General features: G+C 40.5%; 2 protein-coding genes across 5 annotated transcripts in view; both read left to right on the top strand.

The window, feature by feature from the left end:
- The window catches only part of fra10ac1 (FRA10A associated CGG repeat 1), an 855,621-nt gene that overhangs the window by 562,762 nt on the left and 275,202 nt on the right, over positions 1-17,657 (top strand). The window lies entirely within an intron of this gene.
- brsk1a (BR serine/threonine kinase 1a) overlaps positions 1-17,657 on the top strand; it is a 32,157-nt gene that overhangs the window by 1,720 nt on the left and 12,780 nt on the right. For all 4 annotated transcript variants that reach the window (XM_017358499.4, XM_073918114.1, XM_688031.9 and 1 more), the window contains exons 3-13: positions 1,537-1,622; positions 1,739-1,879; positions 2,571-2,687; positions 4,694-4,727; positions 4,829-4,897; positions 5,063-5,209; positions 8,725-8,756; positions 11,319-11,483; positions 11,976-12,073; positions 15,394-15,544; positions 15,628-15,688. In XM_017358499.4, the coding sequence (XP_017213988.1) occupies positions 1,537-1,622; positions 1,739-1,879; positions 2,571-2,687; positions 4,694-4,727; positions 4,829-4,897; positions 5,063-5,209; positions 8,725-8,756; positions 11,319-11,483; positions 11,976-12,073; positions 15,394-15,544; positions 15,628-15,688 (1,101 nt within the window). The remainder of the gene's footprint in view (positions 1-1,536; positions 1,623-1,738; positions 1,880-2,570; positions 2,688-4,693; positions 4,728-4,828; positions 4,898-5,062; positions 5,210-8,724; positions 8,757-11,318; positions 11,484-11,975; positions 12,074-15,393; positions 15,545-15,627; positions 15,689-17,657) is intronic.

The following is a 17,657-nucleotide window of genomic DNA, read 5'->3' as shown; positions in this document are numbered from 1 at the left end:
CACTTCAGATGTTATTCGTTAGTCAGAATTATTAGCCCCCTGTTTATTTCAACCCAGGCTCTTAGTGAAAACGTAGTCCCACGGACGTTTCTGGAGACCGCGGAATACATCCCAGTGGTTACGCATGGCTGCAGTTTTTGTTTTTGCGAATCCGCTAGAGGCCGACATTGTGCACTTTTTTGCACCTCAAACGCCTCTCGCGAGTGCTCGCGAGTCTCGCGTTTGCGCCTGCGATGTTCTCGCGTAAACCCACCTGAGGCCACTGTCCGGCTGACCGAATGATTGACTGCGCGACCGGCCAATCGACCGACCCGCCCTTCTCCTTCCCTGAACCCAACCAATTTTACCGATCGACCCACCCGCCCGCTCGCTTCCCTAAACCCAAGCAACAGTTTACAAAAAGCCGTCCAAAAAAAGAAAAGCCCTGATTTTTTCGTTTTCGGATTTCACTGCGTTCTCACCCTGTTACGAAACTCGTTCACTTAATTTTTGGGATTCTGTTTTTGTCTTACCTGATTGCTGGAACCGCTCTTCCCCGGACTCGAAACCGATCGCCGTGGTCGACTCCTCTCTGCATCTCGAGCCTGCCGATGTACACGGTGAGCTGAGTGGATAAAAAGGGTTGCAGCGGGGAAGCCCTCCACAAGGAGGTAAGCGGTCGGCCGGCCGGCCGGCAAGCGTGATAGGGAACATCGTCACACCGCCCCTTAGCGTTCGCTTGAAAAAAATTAACGCGGCCGTATGTACCTGCTGGGACGTATTCCGCTGTCTTCAGAAACGTCCGCAGGACTACGTTTTCAGAATGAGCTTGGGTTGGTTTATTTTTTCCCCCAATTTCTGTTTAATGTAGAGAAGATTTTTTTCAACACATTTCTAAACATAATAGTTTTAAGAACTCATTTCTAATAACTGATTTATTTGATCTTTTAGGCAACAAATAATTTCAAATTGATATTATTAATTAATCTAATTCGAATTAAATTGATTTCTAATCAGTATTGTTACTAATGATATTGACCTTAACATTGTTTTAAATGTAAAAACTGTTTTTATTCCCGGCAAATTTAAATAAATAAGACTTAATATATAAATAAATATAGAAAAATCAGGAGGGGACATACTGTGAACATTTTCTTGTTGTTAAATGTCATGGAAAATATTTTAAATCATAAAAATGTATAAAATTCACAGGAGGGCTAATTTACAGTAATAATACACTGAAAAAAAAAGATTCAGACCCTTAATAGATCTGACACATTTAAATTGTTTTCACTTTAAATGAATATATCTAGTAATAAAGAATGCTCAATTTTTTTCATTAGTCTGAATTAAAATAAACAAATACTATCATTAGCTAGATTTAATTCAGTTTGATTAATGAAAATGACATAATAATAATAATTTAGCTTTAGCTGTATATTTATATACATATATAGTTTTGGTTGTTTTTTACAGCTTGGAAAGTCATGTTTAAAATGAAATGATATCTATAAGACTGAGTGGTAAATTTAACAAATTTTTTTCTCATTTAACCAGGTGGAGAGAGAAATTGCCATTTTGAAACTGATTGAACATCCACATGTTTTGAAACTCCACGATGTTTATGAGAATAACAAATACCTGTGAGTTATAAGACATGCACAAACAGGCCTAATTAAACACACACTGTCCTGCCTGCTTCTCATTGGTCTGTTCTTACAGTGTTAATGTATAGTCTGACACTGCTGTGTTGATGCAGATATCTGGTGCTGGAACATGTTTCTGGAGGAGAGCTGTTTGATTATTTGGTGAAGAAGGGCCGACTGACGCCTAAAGAGGCGCGGAAGTTCTTCAGACAAATCATATCGGCTTTGGACTTTTGCCACAGTCACTCCATATGGTAAGAAACCAATCTGCATATCACACAAATCTGAAACCAACAACAATAACAAATATTACATAACAGACTTCTGAGGTCAAAAGGTCATCTGATATTATGTTTTTGATTTAGCTTGTCACTCACATTGCATATGATGAAGTTAAATAATTATGTGTACGCTAAAAAAACAATGTACATTGGTTGCATATATTCATTCATTCATTCGTTTTATTTTTGGCTTAGTCTCTTTACTAATCAGGGGTCACCACAGCGAAATGAACCACCAACTTATCCAGTTTTACACAGCACATCCCCTTCCAGCTGCAACCCAGTACTGGGAAACACCCATACGCTCTTGCATTCACACACATACACTATGATCATTTTAGCTTAGTTAATTCACCTATAGCGCATGTCTTTGGACTGTGGGGGAGACCGGAGCGCCCAGATTAAACCCACGCAAACACAGGGAGAACATGCAAACTCCAGGGCTTGAACCAGTGACTTCCCATTCAAAAAGTAGACAGCCTATTACGATGATGAAATATGCTTCCTATTGTATTGTGCTACCAGCAAAGATTTAGATGTTATATGAGGCTGATACATCGCCCTAACCTTCCCCAATCCCTAACCTCCACCCCAAAACCATTCAAATACAGTGACGGTAGCATAATCTGACAGATAGGATAAAATGTCCTCTGTGCTCTTGTAGTCACAGAGACCTGAAGCCAGAAAACCTGCTGCTGGATGAGAGGAACAATATCAGGATTGCAGACTTCGGCATGGCTTCACTACAGGTGGGAGACAGTCTGCTGGAGACAAGCTGTGGGTGAGTACTGGACATGGACAAGTTGTTCTACCATATTGTAGAAAATATACATAATATATGCAGAAGGATATATGGATGGATGGATAGATGGATTGATGGAAGGAGGGAAAGAAGGATAATAGATAGATAGACATATAGATGGATGGATGGATGGATGGATGGATGGATGGATGGATGGATGGATAGATGGATGGATGGATGGATGGGTGGGTGGATGGAAGGAGGGAGGGAAGGAAGAAAGGATAGATAGATAGATAGATAGATAGATAGATAGATAGATAGATAGATAGATAGATAGATAGATGGATGGATGGATGGATGGATGGATGGATGGATGGATGGATGGATGGATGGATGGATGGATGGATGGATGGATGGATGGAAGGAGGGAAGGAAGGAAGAAAGGATAGATAGATAGATAGATAGATAGATAGATAGATAGATAGATAGATAGATAGATAGATAGATAGATAGATAGATAGATAGATAGATAGATAGATGAAAGGGAGGATGGATGGATGGATGGATGGATGGATGGATGGATGGATGGATGGATGGATGGATGGATGGATGGATGGATGGATGGATGATGGATCGATGGATGGATGGATCGATGGAAGGAAAAGAAGAATAATAGATAGATAGATAGATAGATAGATAGATAGATAGATAGATAGATAGATAGATAGATAGATAGATAGATAGATAGATAGATAGATAGATAGATGGATGGATGGATGGATGGATGGATGGATGGATGGATGGATGGATGGATGGATGGACAGATGATGGATTATGGATGGATGGATGGATCGATGGATCGATGGAAGGAAAAGAAGGATAATAGATAGATAGATAGATAGATAGATAGATAGATAGATAGATAGATAGATAGATAGATAGATAGATAGATAGATAGATAGATAGATAGATAGATAGATAGATAGATAGATAGATGGATGGAAGTAAGTAAGGAAGGAAGGATGGATGGATGGATGGATGGATGGATGGATGGATGGATTGATAGAGGATGGATGATGGATGGATCGATGGATCGATGGAAGGAAAAGAAGGATGATAGATAGATAGATAGATAGATAGATAGATAGATAGATAGATAGATAGATAGATAGATAGATAGATAGATAGATAGATAGATAGATAGATAGATAGATAGATAGATGGATGGATGGATGGATGGATGGATGGATGGATGGATGGATGGATGGATGGATGGATGGATGGATAGATGGAAGGAGGGAAGAAAGGATAGATAGATAGATAGATAGATAGATAGATAGATAGATAGATACATAGATAGATAGATAGATAGATAGATAGATAGATAGATAGATAGATAGATAGATAGATAGATAGATAGATAGATAGATAGATAGATAGATAGATGGATGGATGGATGGATGGATGGATGGATAGATGGATGGATGGATGGATGGAAGGATGGATGGATGGATGGATGGATGTATGGATGGAAGGAAAAGAAGGATAGATAGATAGATAGATAGACAGACAGACAGACAGACAGACAGACAGACAGATTGACAGATAGATAGATAGATAGATAGATAGATAGATAGATAGATAGATAGATAGATAGATAGATAGATAGATAGATAGATAGATAGATAGATAGATAGATAGATAGATAGATAGATAGATAGATAGATAGATAGATAGATAGATAAATAGATAGATAGATAGATCCACTGTAAACAACAGCTTCTTGAGGCATATTGTTTTGTTTCAGCATGACAGTTTGTAGCATGTTGCTAGCATGTTTTAGCACATGAGAATAGAGCAGCCTGAAGTTTAGCCGGCATAGTGCCTTAATTTTGAGTTTAATTTAGAACCAGAACAAACTTAATTAGTAGATCAGTTGGCTTTGTCATTTCTTAGTGTTCATCAAAATAAGTGGCAGTTTTTTCCACTGTTCTTTTATACATTCCACTCTTCCTCACACTCTTCTGTGCTGTTCTTATTTGCAGATCTCCTCATTATGCATGTCCAGAGGTGATCAGGGTAAGTCCATAGATCCAAAAAGTATTCTGCATGTTTTAGAGCATGACTGTGTCTGAAAGTGTACCACTGACCTCACTGTCTTTGGCCTCCTAATTCTGTAGGGTGAGAAATATGACGGTAGACGGGCTGACGTGTGGAGCTGTGGAGTCATTCTCTTCGCTCTGCTAGTGGTGAGGAAATCTGCTTTTGCCAGAGCTCATAGGAGCACATTTTACTTCCTCCACTTCTCACCTGCTTCAGATTTTTAGCTCAAAGGCTGTTTAGCAAATAAGTGAATCTCTCAGTGCATGTCACTCCCATCTGTGTAACTTTGTCCTCTTGTCTGCTGTCCACAGGGCGCTCTGCCCTTCGATCACGATAACCTACGCCAGCTGCTGGAGAAGGTGAAAAGTGGCGTCTTCCACATGCCCCATTTCATCCCACCCGACTGCCAGGCTCTGCTGCGAGGCATGATCGAGGTCAACCCCGAAAAAAGACTCACGGTGAGAGCACGCTGTTTACTGTCAATATGCATGCTCGGCATGCTAGCCTGTTTACTTCAAAGGCCAGCAAATGCTTGGCCAATGCATTGCAAAAATACTGTGCATTTCTGCATTCATGGGATAAAGTATTCGTTCACCCAGCACTTGAAAAATAGGCAATCAATCAATCAATCAATCAATCAATCAATCAATCAATCAATCAATCAATCAATCAATCAATCAATCAATCAATCAATCAATCAATCAATCAATCAATCAAGATTGCTGGCAGCTAGCTCTCTGCAACTCTCACATGGTCGCCCACTGAAGCTAAGCAGGGCTGCGCCCGATCAGAACCTGGATGGGAGACTACATGGAAAACCTAGGTTGCTGCCGGAAGTGGTGTTAGTGAGGCCAGCAGGGGGCGCCCAACCTGCGGTCTGTGTGGGTTCTAATGCCCCAGTATAGTGTCGGGGACGCTATACTGCTCAGTGAGTGCTGTCTTTTGGATGAGACGTTAAACCGAGGTCCTGACTCTCTGTGGTCGTTAAAAATCCCAGAATGTCCTTCGAAAAAGAGTAGGGCTGCGTCTGAGACCACATACTTCCATACTATATTGTACGCTAAAATCTGTATGCGAGCCGAGTAGTATTTCCGAATTTATAGAATTCGAAAATCAGTATGCGAGAAGTATCCGGATGATTTATTTCTTCCGGCGAGATTCTGAAATGCGCATCCCATGCATGCTGCGCTATCCCATGATGCCCCGCGAAAGAATTCATGAATGGGAGTGACGCAGCTGACGCAGGTAGGGCACGTGACCATGACAAAATGGCGGATGTAGTACGCCCCAATTCAATTCATACTTTTCACATTCATACTGTATAGAACGTGCTTTTCTACTGGCCGAGTAGTACGTTTAAATTCAAATGCAGTACCTACTGAGTAGTTGGCGGTTTCGGACGCAGCCCAGGAGTTTAACCCCGGCATCCTGGGCAAATCTGCCCACTGGCCTCTGTCCATCATGGCCTCCTAACCCTCCCCATATCATAATTGGCTTCATCCCTCTGTCTCCTCTCCACCAATCAGCTGCTGTGGTGTGCAGTCTGGCGCAAAATGGCTGCCGTTGCATCATCCAGGTGGATGCTACACACTGGTGGTGGATGAAAAGATTCCCCCCATTGTGTAAAGCGATTTGAGTGCCCAGCAAAGCACTATAATATTATTATAATATTATTAGGATATTTTATGTGAACTCTGAGAGCTCCCTGATCTTCCAGCAACAGTCCTGACTCATTCAGAAAGCTACCAGAAAACATCCTCATAATGGACTGAATGCATTCAGTGCTTTAATTATCAAGCTGTCAAATCCTTTTGAGTGCACATAAAATAATGACTTTATTAACAGTTTCATGAACACTGTGTAATTAATAATGTAATAATAATAGACCGGTGTAGTTAATAACAGAAGTTTTAGGGTTGAACTAACACTTTAATGTAGTGATTATTGTGGGTTTAAGTGAAGTGAGAAAAATATAATTATGAGTTATAATGACTAATGAATGCCACTGTAAAGTTGTGGAAAACTTTCTTTGAACGTGTCCTAAATGGGTTAAATCCACTAGAAAGAGCACTTTAGAAAGAGCACAATGGCCTTGTCATATAATGGCACATGTGTACATGCAGTCTTGCAGACTCACAATAGCCACTGCATGCATGTGTCTGTTAAATCTATAAGCCTGTAGGATGTCCCATTCATCATTTTAGCATTTAGAAGAATGCTTACAAGAGCTCCCTGTGCAGCTGCAATGTACCTTTGGTACATGAAGGCCACATGGAGGTGAGTTGACCTCAATTCAAAACTACAGCACAAAAGTGTGCTCAGGCCCTGTTCCAAATGGCATAGCTCGTGTGCTTTTGCAGTCACTGGATTTTGAGAATTATCTTTCATGCAGTGTGTAACGCAGCTCTTAGTGGATAAAACATCCAGCTGAGTTTTAAATCTGAAAGCGCACCTCATATAAAGTTATTGACTTTTAAAAAAGAGTCGACTCAAGAGTTGTTATTACGATTTGTCCTACAAATGGATCTTGAGCCATTTCATCTTGATGTCTGATTGAACCATTGCCCGCAATTGTAGTCCCTTTATTAATCAAACTTATCCAGCAAGTTTTTACGCAGCGGATGCCCTTCCAGCCACAACCCATCTCTGGGAAACATCCACACACACACTCATACACTACGGACAATTTAGCCCACCCAATTCACCTGTACCGCATGTCTTTGGAGTGTGGGGGAAACCGGAGCACCCGGAGGAAACCCACACGAAGGCAGGGAGAACATGCAAACTCCACACAGAAACGCCAACTGAGCCGAGGTTCAACCAGCGCCCAGCGACCTTCTTGCTGTGAGGCGACAGCACTACCTACTGCGCTACTGCCTGAACAGAATTAACAACACTTTATTTTAGTATTACATTTTTAATGTAAAATGAAGCAAAACCAGTCGAAAACTTTTCATTTGTCTTTCTCAATGCACTTTTAAAAGATGCTGTCGCTTAGCCAGATTGCTTGCGTTTCTGCTTATGCAAGAAAACAACTTGTTGCATTTGTTGCAACGGGCATTGTTCGCTGTCCACTACAGCCCGTAATGTTTATTCAGCAATAATTGTCCAGTACCGATAGCAGAACCGTTAACGTCGGAGCTTATCGTTACTTCTGTCTTTTATAATGTAGCAACGACACTGATAAGGTACTGAGTTTTGGTTCCCATCCCTAATTACTACTCATTTTCAAAAACGATTTGGATCTTGGCGTTTCCAATTTTTCAATATTGCAGTATTTTAAAATGTGCTTAAAAATATGTGGATGAAAACAGAGCTGGTGAAAGTGTTTTTTGACCTTGCATGCATATCAGCCTGATGTTGAGGACTCTTAAAACCAAAATATGACCTTTTATAATCCATAATAGGGGCACTTTAAGTCTACAAAATCTCATTCATAATTGTAACTGTTAAAAGGTCGGTGCTCACAAAAACCTCTTTTAAAGCTGTCACTGAGATGGGCTGTGAAGTAGACTAATATACAAAAGTTAACAGGGTGAAAGAGGATGAGGGTTTAGGTGCCATTTGGGACAGGGCCATACATAGTTGCCATCCTGATTGATCCCAATCCAAATGAAGTCCTTTAAAGAGGATTTCTGAATCAGGGATTTCAAGGAGTAAAATTGATGGACACGATACTCTCCCATGATCCATTGTGCATGTTTAATTAGTGACGCAGATGAAGCAATGTGACGCAGAAGTGGGATCCAAGGAACAGCTTTTTTGGTCTCTTACTTTCCTCATCTGTTAAAAGATTTCAGTCTAGAGGGTAAACTCCTCGAAGGGATTAGGGCATAGGGATGAGACCTTTAGAATGGGACACAGCAAGAATTGGGAAAAGCTTAATTTCTCCCATCACTAATCTTGAGATATAGCGCCATCTGCCTGTGAACAGACTCTCATAATCACACCATCTGTTGTCCTTCCCCTGCAGTTAGAGGCCATCCAGAAACATGCCTGGTATCAGTAAGTATTGATGATTTTTATTATTAATGACTTATAATCTCATCATCACTATAGCCAAGCCACAGAGTTTGTGTTTATGCTCACCTGCCACTTTATTAGGCATTCCTTGCTATTGCATGCCGTGGACTGCTTTTTGTCTGTCTTAATTGTTTTTGGCATTGATTCAACGAGGCGCTTGAAGCATTCAAGTCCATTTTGACATTTGAGATTTCTCGGCTGCACATCCACAATTCCTTCACATCCTATATGTGCTCTACTGGATTGAGATCTGGTGACTGTTTTGGGGCATTTGAGTTTGGTGAACTCACTGTCATGTTAAAAAACAGTTTAAGACAGCATGGTTTGTTATCCTAATGTCCATCAATAGATATGCACACTGTGATCATAAAGCAATGGTCAACAATAATACTCAGGTAGGCTGTGGTATAAGAAGTTGATCCCAGGTAGTATGGATCCATGTGTTCTTATTGTTTATGCCAATTTCTGACTATTTCTGTCACAGCAGAAATTCAGACTCATCCAGACCAGGCTTTTTTTACAGTCTTTGATTGACCAGTTTTGGTAAAGCCTGAATTGGTGTGGTCGTCTGCTGCTGTAGCCATAAACCCAGTAGAGGCCTTCAGCATAAACATCTCAGCAGATCAGCAATTTTTGACGTAGACCAGCCTGTTTGGCACCAAAAACTAACCAACACACCAAGCCAATTTATGTTCAAATGATGTCTAATAGACATCCAAACATGGCTAAAACAAGGCAGTCACCAATCTAATAGAAATCTAAAAATAAAACAAAAAATAGTCATTAAATAGACAGTGATATTTGGGACTAAAATGTTTACACATTTGGACTAATATTAGACATATACTTTCACAGACAAATTCCAAATTTAGCCTTGTTTTATCCAATACATCTAGGTTTGGATGTCTATTAAACATAATTTAAAGGGCACCTATGATGAAAACCATCTTTTGCAAGATGTTTGGGCCAAACTGAGTGTAGGTACAGCGTGTCTACTGTCACACTGGGGTGATATAAAGACAATAAGCCTCTTTATGAAATTTCCAAAATAGGATCCCTCCCATTTTGAGGCTGACCGCAACTTGATTGACAGCCACGTATGAACATGTCTCCGTAGTATTGTATATAATTATATTAACAAGACAGGACGTGCGCAAAGCAATCAGGATTAAAAGGTCTCTGTGATCATAAATAATCATCAAATATGATCAAGAGTGAGTTTTACAACTTTAAAACGTTTTTAAAACAGAGCATGTTTGTAATAAAAACAGGAAAATTGCTACGCAATTCATCACCACAGCCACAAAGCCTCAATACAAGCATGATAGAAGACGCTTCAATACCGGTTTGTGGACTTAAATCAGGTTTATTTTTGCATGCAACTTTATAACGACATTGTGTGTGACTCATCGCTTCAGAAAGGCTTTAATTAACTCCAAAACAAATATATCAAATAACCGTTGTGAACGTTCTTACTGTAGTAAGGGAGATCTGCTTCTTACTTGTCTGTCACTGAGCTGTTTGTCTACCCGAAGGCTAGGGCTGTGACAAACTCGTGGAAACGGTGGGCGGGGAGAACCAACTCATTAGCATTAAAGGCACAGGCAACAAAAACAGCTGCAATCTTCAAACAGCACTCATTTCCTAGAGTTAAAAAGGTATAATAAATAATCCAATGAGTATTTTGAGCTGAAACTTTACAGACACAAAAGCCTTATATTAAATCTTGAGAAATGGTTAAAATTGGTGCCTTTTAGACATAACATTTATTGGTGGTGCGTCACTTTTACCCTTTAGCAGCAACTTTAGTAGCAACTTTAGCAGACAATTTTGATCCTGTCTACATACCTAAATGACTAAGTTGCTTTCATTTTATTTGAGGATTAGATGTTTGCATGAACATGTCAGGACTAATCATGCACTGGCTGCCTTTTAGAGTTGAGTTTAAAATTGTACTTCGTGAGCTACTGACACTATCGGTACAACTCCGTGAGCTACTGACACTGTATCAGCCTTTCAGATCCCTTCGGTCCTCCAATCAGCATCTGCTATGCATCCCAAATCAAGACCTAAATGCAGGGGAGATTGTTCTTTCTGCAATGCGGCCCCCAGGCTTTGGATTGCCTTACCACCATCAATAAGACATGCACCTTTCATCACCTGCTTTTAAGACTTTAAGATTTGTTTTCAAAGGCATTTGGATGTTAGGAGATACAGTATGAGATGTTTTTAGTCTGTTTGTGGTTGTCTGTCTGTGTTCTGTTTATTTGTTGGAAAGCACTCTAGCCAATGAATGATGTAAAAATCTGTGCTATATAAATAACACTGGTCATTGTCATTGTAATGCTGTTGAACAGTAAATAGGAGTTAGAAGTTGTACAACAGAAGTTATACCTAATAAAGTGGCCATTGAGTGTATTTGCATATATATTTTTTGTATTCTGCAATGATATAAAGCATTGTGGCCTTTTCTCAATGGGCTAAATGAGATATTATTTGAGCAAGCTGCTCACATTCATCTACATTTGCTTGTGTGTGATCAAGAGCTGGACGCAATGAGCCGTGTCCGGAGCAGCCTCCTCCCCGGCGGGTGTCCATGGGCCGGATCATGTCTCTGACCGAGCTGGACCCAGATGTGCTGGACAGCATGTATTCCCTGGGCTGTTTTAGGGACCGTGTCAAACTGGCCCAAGACCTGCAGTGTGAAGAGTGAGTGGAACAATTTGCACCAAAAGCAAGCACCACATGCTTCTTCATCCACCTTTAATCATTAGGGACTCTTTTCACATGACTGCTGTTTAATATTTAGATTTTGTTTTAAATATGAACATTTATATGTATTTATTATATTATATGGATTCATATGTATTAAATTATATCCGCATCAAATTACAAAATAATGAATTACAGCTTGTGCGAGTTGTTTGTAATGCAGTGTCTATAAAGCAGGACAAAAAAATTTGACATTATTCTTTCTTCTTGCTGCCGTTATCAGTCTCACACTAATTTTTCCCCTTTTCTAAAAGTCTTGATAGCACCATCATGGAGTTTTTCTGTTATTATTTCAGCAAATAGGATTGTAAAAAAAATTATTTGTGGTATACTCATATTCACTGCAGTCTTCCGCTGTTGAGAAACCTGGAAATGTGGAAAGAGTCCATCTTTGAGATTGTTATTCTGTCTTCTTTCTCTAAATCTCAGGGATAACCAAGAGAAGATGATCTATTATCTCCTGTTAGACCGTAAGGAGCGCTATCCCAGCTATGAGGATGAGGATCTTCCTCCCAGAAATGACGTTGGTTAGTATCCAGTAGGGTTGGGTATCGTTTGGGGTTTTTTCAATACCGGTGCTAAGTCGATACCTTTAAAACAGTACCGGTGTCAAAACGGTACCTGAACTGATATGTTTTAGCCAAAACATTATTTGACAAATATATATATATATTTTAATCATTATAATTGAACAATATAAATATATATTTATAATAAGTTTAACGTAAACATCAATTCATATTTTATATATTTGAATTGCATTAATATATTTCTTTTGTTTATTTGTTTGTTAGCATTGATCTGCATAATGCTATTCACATTACATTAGCTTTCTACTAACCTGTGGAAAGGCTGTCGTCAAAATCAGCTAACACCTTTTTTCTGGGTTTGGGGCCTGTGATTACTTTTACATGGACATCAGTGATCTAATGATTTGCCTCAATCTGAATAAGACAATAACATGATTCAGGTGTTTACATGAGCTGCTTTTTGAATGTTACATTCATGATTCCCAGTTACATGTTACAGCACACAGATCCATCAACGTCATGTTTCCATCCAAAAATGCGAATAAACTTTATGCGCAAAACTGGATTATCGCATAAAAGTTGTGCGAATGAAGCATCGTTTCCATCCAACGAGTCAAAGCGAACAAAATCATCACTTCCTGATTAACTGGCGCCAAATATCAACAGTAAAAACTGCATTTGCTGCAGTAGGAGAAGCTGCATCAATCTTTTCTAAATGAATGCGCCTCAGAAGACAATCCTGACAAGCAGTGAGCGCGCAGTGGCGTTTAAAGGTGTCAGACGCGCAGCACAGGCGCTCTTGATTCTGGAGGTCATTAGTAATATATTAAAACATTAATACTGAAATGGTAAGGCATTTTATAATGACCAAAACAACATTTCAGATGTTTTATAATGTGCTCAGCCTGACGTTTTATCCAATTACACACTTTTTAAGCATCACATGATCTCTTTCAACAATATCACATGACTTTTTTTAATGCGCATGCTGGAGTTTGTGCGGTAAAAGTGTTTCCATCGCAGTTTATGCGCATCTTTTCTTATCGAATAAAAAGTTTATCCTACCCAGTTAGACGTATACGTTTTTTATGCGCATTTTCAAAATTTATGCGCATCATGGCGTTTCCATCAACTGTATTTTTATGCTCATTTGCAAAATGAGTTGGATGGAAACATAGCTTGAGTCACCAGCCTATAAATGTTTCCTTCGCATTTTGTGTCTGTGGTCCTTTAAGATAATCAAAAATCACTGTTTACGTGGTAGACTCTTGATCAGATACTGTCTTAATCATAATAAAATCAGAGTATTGGTGTCCATGTAAACGCACTTACTGAAAGTGCCAGATGATGTCACAAGCTGTCAAAGACAGTCCATTCCTCACCTTTAAGTTGATTCCATGAGCCCTCAGATTTCATAAGTTTGACGTGTTTCCCCCTTTACACACAATTTTTGTAAAGCGTCTGCTGCATGTTGGTGTGTCAGAATCCCCCGAAAAATATAGCCATACTTTAGAATGCTTAGTTTAAGCAACTTAGATGAATGTGATCATGCGTTTTGATGAAGGCAGTCGATCACTGCATGCGCCTTACTGCACGCTTTGCCTTTTATAAGCAACCAGAACAAACGCTGACGGTGTCCGTATCCCTCAAAACTGTTTAGAATTAAATATTTAGAGATTCAATTCAATTCAATTCAGCTTTATTTGTATAGCGCTTTTACAATGTAGATTGTGTCAAAGCAGCTTCACATAAATGGTCATAGTAACTGGAACAGTGTGGTTCAGGTTTTAGTGTTTAAGTTCAGTTCAGTTCAGTTCAGAGCTCAGAGTTCAGAGATGGTGTGACACAACGGGTACCTATGTGTGCCTTTGATGCACCGCTTGATGCTTCTTACGTTCTTGTTGCAGTACCAGTGGCACCGGAATTAGGCATCAATTATGCTGATTTGGTCCGGTGCATACCGGTTACAAAGGGTGTTTCGGTACCCAATCCTAGTATCCAGTCCTGTTTTTGACAGAACTAGTGGTCACCATCTGATTCTACCAGAAAGACTCAAGGAGGCAGATAAACGTTTGAACATTTATTGTGAATTGTTTGCATGAATGAGAGTTTGTTACGGTCCTTTCGTAAAGTTCTTTGGCGTAAGCCCCGTCTATAGTGCAGAACTCTGGATGAGCTGGCAGATCCTGCCTGAAGATGAAAGCAGGGCGAAGCCAACCCCCTGAGTGGAGACGAGGCCAACCTGGTGGTGGTGGTGATGGGGAGGATGGAGGGAAACTTCCGCAATGTCACCTGAATACAGCGAAACAGATTGTTTAGATGAGCTTTTATACATGGCTTGCTTGGTTGTTATAGGCTGACGAGATAATTATTATAAATGACGTGACATCTCAGTCTTCCTGGTAGAACCTTCGCTAAAGCTTTCATTTCTTGGTCTACCAATAGGCTGAGAAAGAATATAGTTAAAGGTACAGTTCACCTGAAAATGAAAACATGCTCATCATATACTCACACTTCAGTGGTTCCAAACTTTGATGAATTTACTTCTTCTGTTAAACACACACACATTTGTAGCTCCGCCCTCTTTTGAAAAGAGCACAATCTCATTTGAATTTAAAACAACAGTCAGCAAAACGGCACAATTAGAATTAAAGCCTAACGCCCTATTCACACGGGGCTTCAGCGTCAACGCTTGACTGAAGGCGTGTCTGAAGTTGGGGCTGAAGCGATCGTCATAGAAGCGTCAGCCAATGAAATTCAGTCAGCAATAGGCCACTGTCTAGCTGGTGTATTTGCATACAGCGATCTGATTGGCTGACGCTTCCGTCGGCGCATAAATAGTTGAGCTAATCCCAACTTCTTCAGCGAGCAACGCCTCTTAAGTGGCGCTGACGGATCCACAATGCAGTTCGGCAACGCCTGACGTCACCCATTCAAAGTGAATGGGAAGCGTTGACGCTGACGCCCCGTGTGAATAGGGCATGAAGGGGTCAGTTTCAGAGTTATAAAACATTATAACTCTAGGGACATCAGAGACTTGCTTTACATCTTGAAAAAAGGGGCATAATAGGTCCCCTTTAATGTATTTTCTGCCTTTACTAAAAGTAAACATATTCAACACAAGGTTTTGTGGTCTAGGTTCACATTTGTTGAGCAAAGCAGATATAACTGTAGCAGAATCCCCCAGCCATCATCATAACTATCTTTATTATATCATTTACACCGAGAACAAGGCATCACATCATCATTGCACTCACTATACCCTGATGTTTGCTCTACACACACAGTTATCCGCTATCATTACTCCCTCTCTGCAGACCCTCCTCGTAAGCGTGTAGACTCCCCCATGCTGACCCGTCACGGCCGCTGCCGGCCCGAGAGGAAGAGTCTGGAGGTGCTGAGTGTGACGGAGCAGGGCTCTCCCACACCTCCACGCAGAGCGCTGGACACCTCCACACACAGCCAGAGGTACACATCTGACTGCACAAATATGAAGCTTTCAAAATATTCATTCGTCATCACTGAGTCTTGACCAACACACGTCTCCACAGATCCCGATCTGTCAGTGGAGCATCGACTGGCCTTTCTTCTAGTCCTCTAAGCAGTCCCAGGGTAAGTGCCTGTTAGGACACCTCCTAAGGGTTAGTTCACTCAAACATTACAAATTTGGAGTTGTGTTGAGTTTTTGTTACATTTTAGGTCACCCTAAATGATAATCAGCCCATCATTTACTCTCCTTTATAAGTTTCTTTCTTCTGTTGAATGTAAAAAAAAGATATTTTAAAGTATGCTGGGACCCATCAACTTCCATAGTAGGCAAAAACACTGTGAAATGGGTGCCAGCATCCAGCATACTTCAAAATATCTTCTTTTGTGTTCAACAGAAACTAAAAGAGGTTTTGAACAATTGAAGGATGAGTAAATGAAGAAGGAACTTTCTTTTTTTTTTGAGGGGGGAGGGGGACTATCTCTTTAGTAATGATACCGTGATCTCAAAAATGTAGATACATATCCATATAGAAATGCTTGAACATACTGATACCTGCTTTCTCACTCTCTCTGTTGTCTGGCAGTGAATTGACACACACCGCAGTGCATTTTAATGAGTAATTTAGTACATTGGTCTGTTGATCTGTGTGTTGTGTGGCACTGTGTTCATTTACATGCAAGCGGCTCATTATATAATGTTGTCGATCACTCAATCTCTGCATGTGCTTTGAGTTTAGCTTGCATTTGGAAAACAGCCATCAAGTTCAAGTGTATTTGTAAAGTGCTTTTCACAGTAATTGTTCCAAAGCAGCTTCAGAAAAGTTGGACATTATTACAAAACAGTCAACATCAGAAAAGCTGAGCGGGCCCTGAAAAATAAACACTGAAACTCTGACCAATGTGAGGAGAGTTTACTCGCTCGTGACTTGTTTTAGCTCTTTTGGTTCGTTTAGAAACTTTGCCGTGTGTAAGCGAACCGCTCCAAGAACAAAGAGCAACAATGTAACAATTTGAATCCCTCTTTCGGAACAAGAGGATCGATCCACAGGTGTGAAAGCACCCTTATTTAGTTTTGATGAATCACACCAGAGTTCGTTTTCCCACTTGGTGCGGTTCGTTTGGGTTAGGTGTGAATGTAGCACACTCGAGTGCGCACCACAAGCAGACCAAAAAAGTGTGCCGAGATCTCTTTGAAGAGGTGGTCTCAGTACGCTTTCAAACAAACCCTGGAGCGGTTCGTTTGTGGTGAGAATATGATCCAAACTAAAACAGACCCAACCGCAAAAAGTACTGCGCCTTTTGGACTAATCCAGCTGCCGTAGGCCAATGCACTGTCCATTATTGAATGTGGAGGAAAAGTATTTGTTGACAGCGCTTTACCAACAATTTTAAACGAAGAGAGAGAGAGAAAGGGAAAAACATCACCTGATGGATCGCTTGTAATATTTCCAGAAGATGACCATGTTGCAGTTTAGCTAAATTAATTCACACCTCCGGGCGAGGCAGTGGTGCAGTAGGTAGTGCTGTCGCCTCACAGCAAGAAGGTCGCTGGGCGCTGGTTCAAACCTCGGCTCAGTTGGCGTTTCTGTGTTGAGTTTGCATGTTCTCCCTGCCTTCGTGTGGGTTTCCTCCGGGTGCTCTGGTTTCCCCCACAGTTCAAAGACATGCGGTACAGGTGAATTGGGTAGGCAAAATTGTCCGTAGTGTATGAGTGTGTGTGTAAATGTTTGTGTAGATGTTTCCCAGAGATGGGTTGCAGCTGGAAGGGCATCTGCTGCGTAAAAACTTGCTGGATACGTTGGCAGTTCATTCCGCTGTGGCGACCCCGGATTAAAAAAGGGACTAAGCCGACAAGAAAATGAATGAATGATTTCACACCTCCTCCTGAAGTTACGTACGATGCACCTTCGCCATTTGCGATGCATTAAAACATTGTTTTCCAGCCGCACTTCATTCTCCAAATCTATAGTTTGTCTAAAGTGATGTATAAAAACTATATAGCATACTATGAGCAGGGATACAGTCAGCCAGCACAGTCGTCCCTCCATAGTTGGTGGCATTTTCCCGCATGTGAATTCTGACCAATTGAAAA

This window comes from Danio rerio, chromosome 12 (assembly GCF_049306965.1).
Source record: "Danio rerio strain Tuebingen ecotype United States chromosome 12, GRCz12tu, whole genome shotgun sequence".
NCBI classification, from domain to species: Eukaryota; Metazoa; Chordata; class Actinopteri; order Cypriniformes; family Danionidae; genus Danio; species Danio rerio.
This window is presented reverse-complemented; position numbering and strand designations above follow the sequence as displayed.